Raw genomic sequence first — 18,359 nt, forward strand, 5'->3', positions numbered from 1 at the left:
CAGATAAAAAGACAGTGTGCCAGGACACATTAAAAATGCAGGATGTAAAGAAATAATCCACATTTTACAGGAGTCCTGTTTGTTGTGGGCTAAAAAGAGTTTGGGGGAGATTTCTGGGTTTGGTTAGTTTCTCTGTTTTGCTGAGTTGGCTTGAATTCTCCCCTTTAAACTTTGTTGTAAAGAAGAAAAAAATGCACACTATACAGTCTCGTGACCTTCCTTACAGCCTTTGCAGGGAGGTGAAAGAGCTCATTTGTCAAATAGGCAATAGAATTGGCTTGACAGCCAGTCAGCCAGCCCTAAACAAAAACTGGGCAATTAGCATTCTGAGTCATGAACCTGAAAGCGAGCTGGGGGGTGGGGTGGGGGCAATAAACTCAGAGGTGAATAAAGCTGTCTATACATGGATGCACTATATAGCTTACAATCTCGCACTGTTTTCAGGCATGCTGGGCTTGGGCTTGCACCATAAAAGTCCATCCATGGCAGCAGAATTCTACCCCCTCACCCCTCCCAGCAATGACATGAACAATGTTAATGTGCAGAGTCTGTACTAAACCCAAGCAACTTTCACTGCCTTTTCTCAGCAGCAGAGGAGAAATGTTTATATTTCACTGGCTTTTTTAACCACTTCAAGTCATTCATTCTGTTGGCTTTTTAAAAATAAACTAGTTTTGTATAAAATGTGTGTTTCCCTCCTTGGTTGTATGTATTAGATAATGTGGTCTTAAGGCTGGTTGGGAGTGTTCATGGCGTGATGTCAGTAAGTACTTGGGGGAAAATAAGCTTCCTGGTTTTCATTGCCTGCAAGAGATTTATATTCAAGAGTAGTGAGACTCTGATGAATTTCTGTTATGTCTTCTGAGACCTTATTAAGACTGTCCATGGAAAGGGAGCTTTTAAAAGGAAAGCACTGTGGATTTAGGGTATGCTTTAAGTAGCAGGTAGCAAAGGCAGAGAGTTACTGAAGGGAGGTGGGGGGGAGGAAATCTGCAGATCCTTGCAGATTTCTCAGTTAGACTTAGCTCCTGTATAAGGTTGGCTGAAATGAAGAGGGAGAAGTGGAAGAGGTTGATCATGTGCGTAAGTTTGGTTTCTAGGCTCTTCTTGTTAAATCAGCGTAAGTAGAAGCTGCTCCTGCTCAGAAGTCAAGTTGTACACAGTTTGGAGTAGCAGTATAATACCTCTGTGTACCAGCATAGTATTCTGGGCAAGCAGTAGTTCTAAATCTGGATCTCAAATTTTAAGCTAGACTTTTACACGTTGGTACAAGGTGATTTAGACTTGCTTTGGTGTTGTGGGACAGGCTAAGCTCCCTACATAGAAACAGTCACAATTTGTCAGACAAGTCTGTCTCTGCTTGCCCACAGATGAAAATTACAGTTGTTTTCAGGAAAAAGTTCTCACTTCCTTTACTGTCCTAGTGAGTGGCAGACATCAAGAGTGAGTGATACACTAGTCATTCATAATTGTTGTGCATACATGTCTATCCCACAGTTCTTGTAAAAACAATTCCCAACAAGGAACCCGTACACATATCCTGCTGGTTCTTATGGGCTGAAGGATACCCAAAGCATATGTATCGTGCTTTGGAAGCCAGGACTGTGTGTGTATTTTATAGGACTTGGGAGGACAGAGAGGGATACTAATATGTGCTATTACATTTAATTTAAATTTCAGTACATAAAGTTGCACTATCTAAACAGGTTCTTAAATCTTTATATTAATGCTCCAAGACCTTGCAACCATTAATCCTGAAAAATGCAAAAATATGTATTTTGCGTGTATTCATACCAGTTATTTACCTATTGAACTCTGCTTTGTCATGACAAGAAAGCTAGACTCATTCTTCTCCTTCACTAGAAACTGAAAAATAAAGTTTTGCTGCTATTGTTGTTTGCTGTGAGAAATGAAAAACTAACAAAACCCACGTAAATAAGATCTGTAAACATCCCCCACCTAGTTTCTTGCTTGCAGAGACAATATTCTGGAGTGGAATTAATTTGGCATGTTTCAATGACTATTGTTCTGTTTCCCATGCTTATTCAGATGCACAGCATGGAGAAACTGCATGGATTTTATGACTAACAAAGTAGGGAGACAGTTTTCCATTTTAAAATCATACATTGGAAATACTTGTATTTCTCATCACCCCCATGTGTTTCTGTTTGCCAGTGATTCAAAGTCCTGCAGATGGGCCTGTGGAAAGGCTAATCTGTTTGCAAAGAAGAAATATTTCAGAAGATCTTGTATTGCTGAATCTTTTTCTGACCGTCTATGTTTTTTGTCCCCCCAGTAATGGGATTCTGCAGCAGAGAAGGTTTTTTCCCCATCTTGGAGAGGGGAGAAAAAAAAAAGCAGGCAGATTTCTCCTATCCTACTGGTGTTGGTTTCTTCTTTTTCCTTTTAGTGGCCTTTTAGTGGGATGATGTTTGTTATAGGGACTGTTGTGTTGAGTCCTGTTCTTTAACATGCACTCCTGTGGGCCAAATTCTTTGTAGTTTCACAGCGTATCACCTCTTTGTTCCCTAGGATGATGATTCTCCTAAGTTGTCTCTGACTCAAGATGCCTTGAATTTTCATTACTAGGTCAGGTTTTCAAAAGTGCTGCTGCCTCAAATGTTTTCACTCAGAGCTGTTCTCTTTTGCCCTGCAGTATGCTACCCTGCCTGTGAAATCAACTGTTCCAGAGAGAAGCAACAGTCTAGCAAACTCTTGGGGACATTTCTGAGACCTCAACGTGGCAGTGGATTCTCTACGCTAACCACAACCACAGATGGTCTGGAAAACTTGCTAGTTTAATGCACTTGTGACTCCCTTCTATTTGGCCTCATCAGAAACACAATCAGATTGTATAGTTGTGCCAACTCTGAGGCACTGCACCAACCAAGATGTCTATGTTGGCATCCATATATTCTGGGGAAACTAAATTAACTTCCTGGGTTCAGCATGCAAATGCTACGTCTGTTAAATGCAAATAGTGTGGACCAATAGGAGAGGAAATGGTGTTGAAGACCCAACTTGCACAGTCTACAGGTTTTAAAAGGTTTGAGTTTTTTTCAACCTAGTTCTAGTGTGACTTTATGGACTGAATGCCTGCTAGTGGTTGTGAGTTATGTTCCAGGAGCACATCTTCATTTCTAAGTAATCTAGTCGGTGTGCTCTGAGACTTTTCCCTAGTGCGAACTGAAGCATAGCTTGTGTGCAATCCCTTTAAATTTCAGGATCTTACCTGAAATGCAAATATAGATGTGCACCAAAGGTGGAGTCAGAGATCTGTCTCTGAAAAGTAGTTCAAATTGTCCTGATGATCTTGGAGTATAAGGTGGAGAAGGGGTGAAGGGTGCACCCTTATTGCTTTTCTAAGACTGTTGCTTCCTTAATCTTTATTGATGGGGATAAAGGCAAACAATTGGGCAGCTATAATATCCAGAGGGGCCTTCTTGAGCTACTGTCTTCAAGACCAACATTTTCTTTTGCCTTGTTCTCCCTTGAGAGCTATGCATGAGATCCAGGTTGCAGGGTGGGGGGCTGTAGCCTTGGGGGGGGGAAATAGGGCATGACAACAGAGGATCTGTCACTGGATTTGGGCATCTCTTACAGACTGCTTTTCTGCCTGTGCTCACATGCTTTAAGGAGAGGACTCCAGTTCTGCAGGAGCTTCTGGCAGGCCTGGCTTGGTTATCTCATGTTTTTTGGTGTGACTTAAGGTGCCACCAATGCCTCTTCTCCCTACCCTTTTGCATGAAAGAGCAGGTCCTACTGTTTTGCTTGACTTCCTCCCCTGAATTTGGGGTGGGATGGTAATATAAGGTCAGTCTTTACTGTTTCATGCCTACATCATTGTATCATAGTGATTTAAATTTCACAAATAAAGGAACGGTTTTCATAACTTCGCCATTATTGATTTTTCAGTTATGGGTGATGCTTTTGTCGCTTCACTACTCCAAACAAATTTTGACTTGTGGTTGTTTAAAAGGTTAAATAACATCCCAGGTGCTATAATGTATAGCAGGCAATTGAGGGTGGGGGAACAGAGCAAACAAATGAACTTGAGATCATCCAGGGAACATGTCCTGCTGGCTGTCCTTGTGGGACTACAGCAGAGCCCTGGGTTGAAAGTATTAAGAGTATGTAGCTTTGTACAAACAAAATCTTTACTGCCAAATAAAGATGACATGCTTAAACTACCAAGAAACTGATGTGCTTGTACCACAGAAAAATAACCATACTTCCAAAACAAAATTTTGTGGAAATTCAGGGTTTAGGAAAAAAAATATTATTTCCTCCTTACAGGTACTAAAGCATCAGTAGTACTTGCAACTCTTCAGCAGTAAAGGTTGGACTACTGTAGTAGTGTTGCTGAGAAAAATACTTTGTATTTGTAGAAAGCCTAACATTAAAGGATTTACAACTGGTTTATTTAGGTCTTGCATTGACAGAAGAGATCAGTTGACAAACAGTCGCTATACATTCTGTGACTGACTGGTCAGCCTGAGGATTCAGAGCATGTCACTGAAGGGTATGGTGGTAGAATATGACATTTCTGATCCTCTGCTCGAGCACCTCTGGAACGACTCCCTTCTGCTTTTGGTTAAAGACAGGATGGAGATAGAATTTGTCACTACCAGGCATTTATACCTCTCTGCCAAACTTTTCCCAGAAGCAGCCATTACAGCCAAAAAATACCGAGTACTGGTAGTAGCCTTTATAAAAACTTGTGGTGGATAGAAGTATGTGCCTGTAGGCCTGTATGTTTAGTTCTTCTTAACAGTATAAAGTGAGGTAATACTCCCGGTCACTGCCCTGCTGCTTGAAGCAAAATATGCTTTTCTTTAAAGTATTTCACTACTGTCTCATCAGAGAGCTTATTTGTAAGTGTCCAGAAAAAAACTAAGGCTGCAAAACCGTATTTCAGCAGTATGCAGCAATTTTCTATCAGACTACCTCTGTGCATCTCTAGCTGTAACCACAGAGCATTGTCTGTCATTCCTGCTGCTAGCTGTTCTTTTATTGCCAAAGTCTCCCTGATTGTATATCCTGAGATGTCTCTCCAGAATACTGGTAACTTGGGATTCATATGCAGAGACTATATAGAGTGCAAATGAGAATTAGGCAGTATGTGCTTTGCGCTGTCATAATGCATTATTTGGGGCTTATCCAGGCTAGGCTTATGATTTCCATATGCAGACTAGCAGAAGCAGCACATAAAGGTGCTTTTCAAGGACAGTAAACAATGGCAGATAAAGCTTGTGGTGTTCTGTTTCAGTACGTGTCAGTCATAGCTACTCTGAGGACTTTGAGCCTGGAGGAGACCAGAGATTAGATGAGTGACTTGTGCTGCGTGACTGACCACTGAGTGGCATACCAGTGTGCTAAGAGCCTGGCAGTGCTAGGAAAGCAAGTAAGGTGTGAAAGGACACAATCGGAACTGCAACGTACAACTGGTTCACTAAATTTTATTGTCATCAGCTTCGATGGGGATGTGACAAAATGCGAAGTGATATATTTTTTCTCACTAACCTTTATATTATGACTTGCTTCTCTAAGAGCACTGTCCACAAATGTCAGCTGAATTTTACTTGGATTTCTTCATTCATCTGAATTTTACTACTTCCATATGGTAGGAACTTCATTAAACATAGTAATTTTTTCTGGGCTTTCTTGTTTCTTTTTTTGGGTTGGTGGTTTTTTGGTTTGTTTTTAAAGAAAGATTAAGTCTTTCATGAAGGGAGACTTAAATGACTGTTCATCCTTCTTGGATTATTATTTTTTTTTTTTTTAGTAAAAGAATTATAGTACAAAGGCAACATCCTTTCTCCAGTGACTATTTTCTCACTCTACTACGCTATCATCCATTAATTCCAAAATCAGCTAATGTTAAAAGAAATGGGTAACAGTGTTTGTTTTAAGGTAGCATTGGTTTTATCTTGAGGTAACTACATAAGCACAGAGAGGAAACATAGGAAAGGCTTCAAAACTTTGTGAAGAAGTCATCTTAGCAGTCCTTCCCTTGGGCGTGTTTCCTGACTTGTGTATAGCCATGGCCATGACTTGTTCAGGTTTGTGTGTTATTGGATTATACTGTTTATTTTTTGCTTGTTATTCTTAGCAAGAAAATTATGTCTTTGATTTCTTTTCTATGACAAATGTGATGAAACAAAAGTAGTGGAAAACTTCTACACGAGTTGATTTAAGTGTTAATAATGGCTAAGTGTTCATTTCAGCCTGGCATGTATCTTCTCATCACTAGTTAGTTAGAAAAAGGGATGTGCCAACTGGTCTGCTTTGATAGCAAAACTGGCTCTGAGCAGCACTGTGTTACATCATGCCTTACATCTATTTTTGTCTTTTTAATGAATGATAAGATGACTAGTACTATATATAATGTAGGAGGAAAGTGATGAATGTGATTTTTATTTTTATTTTGTTTTTTTTTTTCATTCGTTTCTGTCAGGCAGTAGCCTCCTGTAGTACGAGGGAGAGGAATCTGGTTTGAGAATGTCATTCATGCTGTTGGTTTATTGCTCGTACTTTAGGATTGGATTGTAATCAAGTTTTTCTTTTGCTTTTAGCATGCTGCCCTTTTCCAAGGCTCCTTGCTGCGTGCATTGGAGAAATTAATGTGTATGTTTTATCTAGTCTATTATTGTCTACAGAATTAAAAAGTTTTGTGTGTCTCTTTACTACTTGCTCAGCATCAGTTTTACTTAGGAACTATGGGAGTGGTTGCAAACCATGTGGAATACTGAATTAAAGATAGTGATTACATGAATATTTATATGTTCTGAGTGGTCCAGACTGAGTACATTAAATAAAACAAACACAAAACCACCACAGGTCTGAAGTCACAGTTGTGACTGTAAATAATATTACTAACAACTCTTGGAAATGAGGTTATAACTGCAAAATTATTTCTAGTTTGGGACTATTTCAAAGAAGCAAAGGGGATATGAACAGGGAAAAAGGAAAATGATGAAGAACTTGTTAATTCTGCAAATAAGGAACCGTAGAGGCTGAAGCCTACATTGCTGCTTTTCAAGCCACAGCTTTATTCAGGAGTTAGTAGGGAAAGCAGTAGCCCAAAGCATTCAGCCTGTGTTCAGGCTTCTTTGAGGAAGCACATGGACAAATGTCTGCTACGGCAGCATGCTTTGTGTTGACCTAAGCACTTGGGAGGTGAATAAAGAAGCAGTGATACTTTAGCTTTTTTGCTGCCAGAAGGCTTTAGGAAACTGTAACTGTTCCTGTGCAAAAGCTCGCCATAATAACGAAGACTTTGTACTCACTTCTTGGTATGACCCATCTGTTAAACATCAGCCAAACTCAGGTTAAAATGTGTTTAAAAAAAAAAAAAAAAAAGTTCTTCAGGATTACTGGCATCACATTCCAAGCTCTGCTTCTAAGGGGGCAGTGGCATTGCAAGGAGACTGTGCTGACTGTCATATCTAAAACACAGTGTATGTGGTTTACTGTATGATAGGTCTAACCTAAGTTAGTGCAAAGCATCTCCCAAGGGAAGTACTTAAATCTTTTAGTAGGACATAAGGCAGTTTAACATTATTTTCAGTCTTTTCCTGCTGATTAGTCAGTAGCTGTACTTTATGTAATGAGATTTTGGCACCGTAGATGCCTGAAGTTGAATTGGCCAGGTATCTAGTTTGTCAAAATTTGGTGTAAAATTCATTGACACAAGATGCTGCAACCTATGAGCTTGCTTCTCATTTCTGTCAGTTGTTGTAAATACAGAGTATAAATGCTAAATTCAAGGTGGTGTTCTTGCTATTGACTGTGTTTTTTTCTGTCATAATGTGTAACAGTGTGCTTGCATAAATAATGTATGTGATATCTAAAATTCATCTCAGTATGGGTAATAAGATTGAGTTAAGTTTTGTTCAAATATCTGTTCTGACTTTCTGGCAAGAGTAATTCTTATAGCTACAGAAGCAGCAAAATGCTGTGTGGGTTTCTCGCAGAGGACTCTAGAAGCACATTTTGTTGTTCATTCCGCATGTTGATTCAGAAATACTGTACATAATCACCCTTTTTATCTCTTTTTTTTTTTTGTAATGCAAAGATTTTCTTAATTGTGTTTTCTTGATGTACTACAGATTGTTTATTTGCTGTAGTCTTCTACCTTTTTAAAAAGAAAAATGCAAGCAGAATTTTACAACTGAAAGCTGAACATACCTGTTATCCCTTGGCATTGTTTCTTTCTCAGGGAGTGCTGTCCAATATCTCCTCCATCACTGACCTGGGAGGCTTTGATCCAGTTTGGCTCTTCTTAGTGGTAGGAGGAGTTATGTTCATTTTGGGATTTGCAGGATGCATTGGAGCTTTGCGAGAAAATACCTTTCTTCTCAAATTTGTAAGTAGCCTTTGCAACTGTGGCATTCATCAGTTGCATAGCATAAGTCATGTTCTCTGTTCCTGCTTAACTGTGTGAAGATTTTAAAATGTCTTTTTGGGAGTGGAAGGTGTTACCTAATGGGAGACTGCTGTTCCATGAATAGCTTTTGCCGAACTGTTAACACTTTACAGCTCTTCAGTCTCTGGTGCTTACTGTTGGTTTTTTAAGATTTGAAGTTATTGATGGTAAGAATCATAACATGGAACTAGTGCTTCTCATATGGATATAGCCTAACGTTTTGCTTTCCTGTCACAAAAAGAGAGAAATTTCTGCTAAGAATCTGCATCTTGAACTTAAGACTCCATAACTAGCACCCTGTGAAATATGAGGAATGTAGACAGACCACTGAATGTGACCTGTGTGATTTCTGCTGTGCAAGTGCCCCTCATGGTACAGAGTAGATAGGACTGTTATAAGGGATTGCTTGCTGATGTTCTCGGTTCTGTTCTGTTCAGCTAATCTGAAAAGGCTTTATTGCTTACTGGCAGTGCTGGAGCCTGAGAGGGAGAAAGGGAGGAGAATGTGCCCAGGATAGGTAAAGAAAATGGAAACTGTCTGTCTCTAGGCTGGACTGTTAGTTGGGGAAGGAGCTGCTGATACACAAACATACCTCAGTGTTCAAAACTCCTTTAACTATGTAGCCTGGTTCTGTTTTTTGAAAGCTTTCCTCCTGTGAGCTTTGAAGATGAGGAAAGCAGTATCATGTTCCATTGTAGATAAATCTCAGATTTATAATAAAAATCCAAGATTCTTTCCTCCACCACTTTGACTTCCAGAGGTGGGCATAGCCTGGGTAGCAGTTGTGTCTTCATAACCATTAACTGTTAATACAGACATGAAAAGGCTTCCAGTGAAATAACTGCCTTCAGATGACATATTTGGATCCCACAGACGGGTTGTATAAGGGGAGGAGGCAGTTGAGGGTTACAGTTTGAGGCATTTATAAAGCAGCTTGGGATAGTTCTAGCTTGCTTTTGTCTTGCCAAAAAAAAAAAAAAAAAAAAAAAAAAAAAGATGGGGAGGGGGAAGCTAATGTAATGCTTTTTTCTCCCTTGCTTCTCTTAGCATGCCTAAAATGAGCCCATCTGCTGTACCAGAAATAGCTTCCTATACGGCAGCCGGAGGAGAAATTAACAATGCATCAGAGAAAACACAGAGAGCATATTAAAATGAAACTCAAAGGCACAGTTGCAAAAGGGATGTACTTCCAGTATACGAAGACCCCTGTGTGTTTTAAAATGGTGTAGACTCAGTGGAGATGCTTAGAGAAAGTGGCAGATCATTAGTAATGCCTTTGGCATCCATTGAATTTGCATTAATCATAGCAGCCTCATTTGGTTTTAATGTATATGTGAGTCATTCCATAGACATTCTGCTCTGACTTAGTCATTAATTAATTTCTGCTGTTACCAATTTTTCCTTTGTCTGCTTAAGCAAAGCTTTGCCAGTGATGATGTCTAAAGAAGAAGTCACTTAAAAACATTTCACTGGCACTATTGGTTGTTTATGCATTTGCAAATGTTAAGTGCCTCCATAGAAATTCAAGATGAATTTTCAGAGGGCCCTACAGGTGTTGAGTAGCCATGTCTGTTGAAATTTACAGTGTATTCTCTGGGACCTCTTTGAAAATCCCAGTGAAATGTCCAAGGGTTGAATTTGTTGCCATTTTTATTATTTGTTAGAATAAAACTAAGACTCTTGTACTATAGCCCTAATTAAAACTGATGCATTTTTAATTTAAAATTTCCTGTGTGCTAGAATAGCTTGAACTTGCACTGAAACAGATAAAGCCTTGACACGACGTCATTGTGAGCCTTGAAAAATAAGTTTCTGGCCATAAAGCAAGCTAATTTTAACCTTTTTCTTTTCCTTCATAGTTTTCTGTGTTTCTTGGAATTATTTTCTTCTTGGAGCTCACTGCTGGTGTTCTAGCATTTGTTTTCAAAGATTGGATAAAGGACCAGCTGTATTTCTTTATAAACAACAACATCAGAGCATACCGAGATGACATTGATTTGCAAAACCTCATAGACTTCACACAAGAATATGTAAGTTGGACTATGTTTTTTTGGTAAAGCTTACTTTAAAGAAATATCTGCTCTATTTCTTACTTTCCATCTGTTTGGTTTCTTCAAGGAACAACAAGTATTCTAGCATATAATATTTTTTAATAGATACATATATATTTTTAATATTTTTTATGGAATTTCTACAAGTACACAACACCTGTGAGAAGTACAAGTGAGTAAAACAAGGTGGAGAGTTGGGGTGACTTGCTCTTGAACTCTTCTTGAAGAAGAGATAGTGTGTCAAGTCTACAAGTTAATCATCGCTGTCTTGTGTTCAGTTTTTTGGAGCACATTCCATATGCGTATGAAGATATTTTAGCATTCCTGGGAGGAGGGGGATGTTCAAGATATTTTATCGTAGGATAATATTCTTTTCTAAGCTTAATTTGGTTCCGAGATGAATGTTGCTGTAGTTTTAGCAACATTAGAGGTGCTACACCACACTGCAGAGTGGCAGAGATGTTTTAGCAGTGAAACTACAATGTTATTTCTTTAAGGAGACTTAATGCGGTTAGCCTAATGAAGTGGGCACCTCACAGTTCTCATATGAAATCCCCAAATGACGCTACAGCATCGTTCCCTTGGGAGGGAAGGGTGAAGCCAGACACTACGGGTTAAGCTTGTAATTTATCAGTGTGTGTAAAGGAGTCTTGCACTTACTTTTGTATACAAGGTATTTTACCAGTATCTTCTTGCCCAGTACTCAATTCTGGCCTGTGTTGACGAACTCCTTGTAAGGAACCAATATATTGATAATTGCCTTAAACATTGCTTAATGCACAAATTCAAGCAAAGCTGGTGCAAAGCTTTTCTACTCCGATTGGAGAGGAACTGAAACGAGCTGTAGCTGCAAAGTGAGCCAGCGTTGCCTGACTTGGTAGCCACAAGGTGGTACAGGATGGAATGGCTTTAGAATCTTGTGAAGGCGAAGTCTAGCTAGCACTTCCTGGCAGAAACTTCTGTGGTAACATAAGGCAACTGCTCATGTGCACAGCAGGGGTTGCCTAAACCCCTCACAACCACTGATGAGGACACCCTGCAACCACTACTCAGATGCTGATCTTGCTCAGACACTGACCACGCACCCCTTGACTTTGTATGTGAATGAGGAGGTGTCCTCTTGAGAGCATAAAACCCGAATTGACAAAATCTTGGGTGGCACCCCCACCACCAAGACACCCAGGGTGAAGAGGACCAACAGGATGCCGCTGTATCCATGAGTAGTGGTACCTCTTTTTTTTCTTCTTTCTCTCCTCCTCGCCATTCATTTTATTGAATAGTGGCCAGATCTAAGTAATAACGTTTGGCACAGGACTTGCTTATCCAGTTAAAGTAACTGCCGTTGAGCTATTCTATCTAACCACATATTGTATTTTGTATTAATAAATCATAAAACTGGTTGGTTGTTGGTGTTTTACCTCAATTCAGTCCAAGGGTATCATAAACTTGGTCATTGGTCCCAAGGGAAAGGTAGGTCATCCTGAATGACTCATTTTGGGTCACAACACTCCTCTTTAAATTTGGCTTTGTGTAGCTAACATGGTTGAGTGTTGGTTGAAATCATGTTTACTAATTTTTGTACATTCTGCAATTAAAATAACTTAATTCAGTGTTTGTTTTGCTTTTATATGTGTTGGGGGAAAAAATGAGTAAGTAACAGGATGTGGATCCTTGCAGACTGGTTTGAACCTTGTCCACTTGGGAGAAGGTCAGAGGGCACCACAGTCTGAAAGCAGTGATCGACTTGTATGCAACAAAAAGGCTATAGTCCACTTTTGCAGGCACTACATATAACTTGCTCTCCTAACTGGATTAGCAATCTTAGCAGGTAAGTCAGGGACAGCATGAGTCTGGAGAGCAAGCTACTTCTTCAGCTAGTAGAGATAATGCTTGAACACAGCGTGTTCAGGTATTGCAGAGGGAGCTTTGCTGCATCTAGAAAGAGAACTGCAATTCCAACACTTAAAAATGTGGTTTGTTTAGGGTTTTTCAAATTAATTTTTTTCAATTGACATAGATGGGTTCATTGGGCTAGCTCCTTAAATGCTGTAAACTGTAAGTGCTCCACTGATTTCTAGTCCATTCTTTGTATGTTCAACAAGTTTTACCAATTTGTGTGTTCAGCATGTTTTGCCAGAATCTAAGCCTGCCATTTGGCATATTTACTTTTTGAAGGATTCTGCTTGCCTTTTGCCTGCCTGCCTATGGTGGATCCTCTTGCACGCCTCCTGGTAATCGAGCACGCAGGTTTCCTGCTCTGAAATGCCTGTCCACCAACGCACGCAGCATGGGGAATACACAGGAACAATTAGAGATCTGTGTGCAGTCACAGGGCCATGACCTCACTGCAGTTACAGGTACACAGTGGGATATCTCGCACAACAGGAATGCTGTCATGGATGGCTGTGTGCTTTTTAGGAAGGACAGGCCAGCGAGGAGAGGTGGTGGAGTTGCTCTTTGTCTGAAGGAGCAACTGGAATGTAGAGATTAAGGGGCAGGCCAACATGGCTGACACTGTTGTGGGTGTTTGCTACAGGCCACCTGATCAGGAAGAGGAAGTCGATGAGGCCTTGTACAGACAGCTGGAGGGAGCCTCATGATCACAGGCCCTGGTTCTCACGGGGGACTTCAGCCACCCTGACATCTGCTGGAAAGACAACACAGCGAGGCACACACAGCCTAGGAGGTTCCTGCAGAGCGTTGATGATAACTTATGGATGCAGGTGCTGGAGGAGCCAACAAGGCAAGGTGTGCTCCTGGACCTTCATAAACAAAGGAGGACTGTTTGGGGATGTGAAGACTGGGGGCAGACTTGGCTGCAGTGGCTGTGAGATAGTGGGAGTTCAGGATCCTGCATGGAGGAAGCAGGGTGACAGGTAGGATTGCAACCCTGGACTTCAAGAGATCTCACTTTGGCCTCTTCAAATACTTACTTGGAGGAATCCCATGGGTTAGGGCTCTAGAAGCTAGGGGGAGTCCAAGAGAGCTGGCTAATATTACAGCACCTCTTCCTCCGTGCTCAAGGTCGGTGCATCCCCATGAGCAGGAAATGGAGTAAAAGTGGCAGGAGGCCTGTGCGGATGAGCAAGGAGCTTCTGGTAAACCTCAGACAGAAGGAGGACATTTACAGGATGTGGAAAAAGGGACAGCCCTTTGGTTGGGAGGAATATAGCGATGTGGTCAGAGTGTGCAGGAAGGTGACAAGGAAGGCAAAGGTCTATTTGGAATTAAATCTCATGAGGGAGGTCAAGGATAACAAGAAGGGCTTCTTCAAGTACATCTGCAGGAAAAGGATGACTAGGGAACATGTGGGCCTGCTGCTGAACGAGGTGGGTGCCCAGATGATGAAGGATACAGATAAGGTGGGGGTGGTGAATGCCACCTTTGCTTCAATTTTTACTGCCAAGGCCAGCCCTCGGGTTTCCCAGACCCTGGAGGCAAGAGAGGAAGTCTGGGGAAAGGAAGACTTTCCCTTGGTTGAGGAGGATCATGTTAGAGATCCCTGAAGCAAATTTGCCACCCACAAATTTGTGGGCCCCAATGGAATCCACCCCCGAGTGCTGAGGGAGCTGGAAGATGTTATTGCCAAGCCACTCTTCATCTTTGAAAGGTTGTGGAGAACAGGAGAGGAGCCTGAGGACTGGAGGAAAGCCGGTGTCACTCCAGTGTTCAAAAAGGGCAGGAAGGAGGCCCCAGGAAACTACAGGCCAGTCAGCCTCACCTCCGTCCCTGGAAAGGTGATGGAACAACTCATCCTGAAGGTCATCTCGAAGCATGTGGAGGAAAAGGTCATCAGGAGCAGTCAACATGGATTCCCAAGGGGAAATCATCCCATACCAATCTAATAGCCTTCTATGATGGAACAACTGGCTGGGTAGATGAGGGGAGAGCAGTGGATGTTGTCTAACTTGACCTCAGCAAGGCTTTTGGCACTGTCTGCCATAACATCCTCATAGGTAAGCTCAGGAAGTGTGGGTTAGAGGAGCAGACAGTGAGGTGGATGGAGAACGGGCTGAATGGCAGAGCTCAGAGGTTGTGATCAGCGGTGCAGAGTCTGGCTGGAGACCTGTAGCTACCGGTGTGCCCCAGGGGTCAGTGCTGGGTCCAGTCTTCTTCAACTTGGTCATCAATGACCTGGATGAGGGGACTGAGTGCACCCTCAGCAGGTTTGCTGACGATACAAAACTGGGAGCAGTGGCTGACACACCAGAGGGCTGCACTGCCACTCAGTGTGACCTGGACAGGCCAGATAGCTGGGTGGAGGGGAACCTCATGAAGTTCAATAAGGGGAAATGTAGGGTCCTGCACCTGGGGAGGAACAACCCCCTGCACCAGTACAGGCTGGGGGTTGACCTGCTGGGGGTTGACCTGCTGGAGGGCAGCTCTGCAGAGAAGGACCTGGGAGTTCTGGTGAACAGCAACTTACCCATGAGCCAGCAGTGTGCCCTGGTGGCCAAGAAGGTTAATGGTACCATCCTGGTGTGCATTGGGAAGAGTGTGGCCAGCAGGCCGAGGGAGGTTGTCCTCCCCTTCTACTATGCCCTGGTGAGGCTGCACCTGGAGTGCTGGGTCCAGTTCTGGGCTCCCCAGTTCAAGAGAGATGGGGATGGCTACTGGAGAGGGCCCAGCAGAGGGCTATGAAGATGATCAGGGGACTGGAGCATCTCCCTTATGAGGACAGGCTGAGAGGGCTGGGCCTGTGTAGCCTGGAGAAGAGAAGACTGAGGGGGGATCTCCTCAGTGCGTATAAATATCTTAAGGGCAAGTGCCAAGAGGATGGGGCCAGGCTTCTTTCAGTGGTGCCCAGTGACAGGACAAGAGGCGACGGGCACCAACTGAAACACAGGAAATTCCATCCGAGTGTGAGGGAAAACGTCTTCACTTGGAGGCTGTCGGAGCCCTGGCACAGGCTGCCCAGAGAGGCTGTGCAGCCTCCTTCCCTGGAGATACTCAAACCCCACCTGGACGCGACCCTGTGCAACCCGCTCGAGGCAAACCGGCTTTAGCAGGGGGTTGCACGACATGGCCTGCACAGGTCCCTTCCAGCCCTGACCATTATGTGATTCTGTGATTCAGTAAAGAAGTTATTTGTAGAGTGATGCTCAGGAAACAGCATTCATACTGTCTGATGGACAGCCAGGCAAAGATTCCCCCAAAACTGGCAAAAGGAGTAGCTGTACTGGTGTAGCACTCAGAGATGATTAGTTTTATTGAGAAGCCAGGGAACATTAGACTGGACAGAACATCATACTCTCGGCTCTACTGTCCCTGGGGCCTGAGCTTGTAGGCCTGTGCAGCAGTGTGGTGTTGTGTAGGCATATCAGCTCACTCCATGGATTTCTGTCCACTGAGCAGAGTTGCAGGGTGTGAACATAACTTTAATCACATGATAATTTAAAACTTACAGGTTTGGAATGAGCTTTTTTTAAAAAATAAAAAAGGTAAGGCAGCTTCAATGAAACTGGAGGGAATCTCGGATTTTGTTTTGAAAGCCAGAGGGGAAACTGGCAATGATGATGCATGTAACTAATGCTGAGATTTTTGTTCTGAAAGTCAAGAAGCTCTCCTTTCTTTGTTCTAGTGGCAGTGCTGTGGGGCTTTTGGAGCTGATGACTGGAACCTTAATATTTACTTCAATTGCACAGATTCCAATGCAAGTCGGGAGCGCTGTGGAGTGCCATTCTCTTGCTGCACTAAAGACCCTGCTGTAAGTGACAACCAAGAGGGTGGGATGGGTCTGCTGTTCCAATTTTAAATCACTCTGAGATTTTTTTTCTTTTCTGCAAGTCATGAATGATCATTACGTTCCCACCAACCTGTATTTTTTTGTACTTGCAGCTCACTTTAACTACTAAGTTCTCTGCAGTCAGCAAAAAACCTGAGCTAACTTAAATCTTGTATGCCGTTTGTTGCTTTTCATTAGAATTAGAGAACCATGGACTTAGCTGAACGTACATATTAATGTTAGCAAGTATAGAAAGCAGAAGCCCTTAATGAGTTGAAGGATGTAAGCTTTCAATTGATTATCATCAGGGTATTTCATTCACTGCTTTAAAGAACAGCAACTCTAAGATTAGACACTCTAGAGCAGGTATTACTCATTACTTAATTCAGTGTCCTGAGGCTGCAGCCAGTTTGACCCAGTCTGTGCTAGGTATGGTAATGAATGACAGTCTGTGCCCTGAAGAACTGACATATGTTTGCATTAGAATCTTGAGCCAGGTATGGACATCTTTACATGCTTTCTTTTCCTCCCCTTTAAAATTTCTGCTTGTTCTACAGTCGCCCAAGATCAGACTTGCAAGGTCAGAAATTGTTTGAGGGAACAGCATTTTGGTAAATTTTTTATGTCTTCTGAAATAGTTGTAGTTCCTGGATCATCAAGCAGAAGATGCTGGAGCCATGCATTACTAGCACAGACATGGTAAAGAATGAAGGGTGAAGTGTAGGGAAGCAGTTCACTCACAGTGAAAGACTTGGAATAGGGATGGGTGTGTGCATGGAAACTGTTACGTGGCTAACACTGTACACATTTAAGTTACATGAAAGTCAAAAGTAGCCTGTGAATGCTTCTATTAGTTCAGCTGTGGCTTTTTTCTGCATCTGGAGTGACTTACAGTTCCTTGAATGTATGAGCCTGTAGCACTGACTAAAGTTAACTAAGTTGCCAACAGGCACCTCAGGTGCTTCCTGCCTTGCTAATGCAATGCAGTTGCTACTCCCAGTGTTCAGTCACTGCACTGCCACTTGCACAAGCTGCATTCTGGTTCCTCTGCAATGAATGTGTATTCACAGTAGTTTGAATTTCTCACAAACATCACTGAAAAAATTTTAATGAAATATTAAAACAAAATATAGGTTAGGCTCAAGCATTACATTATGCTTAGGATTCCCCCTACTGTTTGCTTATCTGTCCACCCACCCACACAGAGAGGTCATCACAACCCAGTTTTAAAAATGTAGTTGTTATAAAACCAAACTAGTGACAGCAGTACAAGGTAATCCTATAAATAAATAATCCATGCTAAAGTTATCTCTCTCTCTTTGTGTGTATATGGTTATGTAGTTTCTTAGGGGGTGATGCAGCAACCAGAAATGTAAAGATAAGTCTCATTCTTACTAATTTTAGGTAAGCAACATGCTTAATTGCCTTTAAAATAAAGACTAAAAATAGTATTTCTAAAAATATTAGAAGTCATGGATATAATTGTAACCAAGCTGTGACTGATTCAGTTGCAGTGATAAACAAGTTTATTCTGTGGGAAAGCAAATTTATTCCTTTTGGAATTAGGATGCAGTGTTAGACTGCATTTTTTGCAATTAGGATGCAAAAAGTTATGTGTCTGCTTTATTGAACAGGGCTTCTTGTTTAGCTTGAATCAGGAAGTGGTAAGTTTACGATAGGCCAAAATAAGTCTCCTTTAAAATGGATTTGGACTTCTGTGGTTCACCTTGCTGTAGTTTAGCAGGTTGAAGTGTTCCAAGTTCCTGTACAGGCAAGGCCTACAAAAGTTGATTTATTTCCATTTCATTCTTCACAATTTCTTTAGGTTAACAAATTCCAAGGCTAAAGGCAGAAGACACTGATTAGGCATTCAGTACAAAGAAGAAAGCTAAAAATACCTCTGTTGGAATCTTACCTGCTTTTACAGCCTTGGAAGTGTGTAGCACTTATATTTTAGATCCTGTAACAGAAATATTAATCTCATTAAATAATACAAATTGCTCAGAACTTAAAGGTCCATTGAGGGAATCCAACTTGGGCAACTGATAGGATGCAGCCTGTTGATGTACTTCCTGCAAAGTGAGGAAACACTTAGAGGAGTTTTAACTGCTGATAGGAGATACCTTTTTCCATATGGCTGCTTTTAAAAATTTAT

At 41.8% G+C, this 18,359-nt stretch overlaps 1 protein-coding gene across 2 annotated transcripts in view; it reads left to right on the forward strand.

Moving 5' to 3' along the window:
* Nucleotides 1-18,359, forward strand: part of TSPAN5 (tetraspanin 5) — an 88,687-nt gene that overhangs the window by 62,944 nt on the left and 7,384 nt on the right. The window contains exons 1-4 of one of the 2 annotated variants that reach the window (XM_055797287.1): nucleotides 10,327-10,458; nucleotides 12,655-12,836; nucleotides 13,016-13,227; nucleotides 16,061-16,186. In XM_055797287.1, coding sequence (XP_055653262.1) covers nucleotides 10,457-10,458; nucleotides 12,655-12,836; nucleotides 13,016-13,227; nucleotides 16,061-16,186 — 522 coding nt within the window. In that variant the 5' untranslated portion in view covers nucleotides 10,327-10,456. Of the gene's footprint in view, nucleotides 1-8,221; nucleotides 8,369-10,287; nucleotides 10,459-12,654; nucleotides 12,837-13,015; nucleotides 13,228-16,060; nucleotides 16,187-18,359 lie in introns of those variants that run through there. The other variant, XM_005232531.4, reaches the window with a different exon arrangement.

The sequence above is a fragment of the Falco peregrinus genome, chromosome 2, assembly GCF_023634155.1.
Source record: "Falco peregrinus isolate bFalPer1 chromosome 2, bFalPer1.pri, whole genome shotgun sequence".
Taxonomy (NCBI): domain Eukaryota; kingdom Metazoa; phylum Chordata; class Aves; order Falconiformes; family Falconidae; genus Falco; species Falco peregrinus.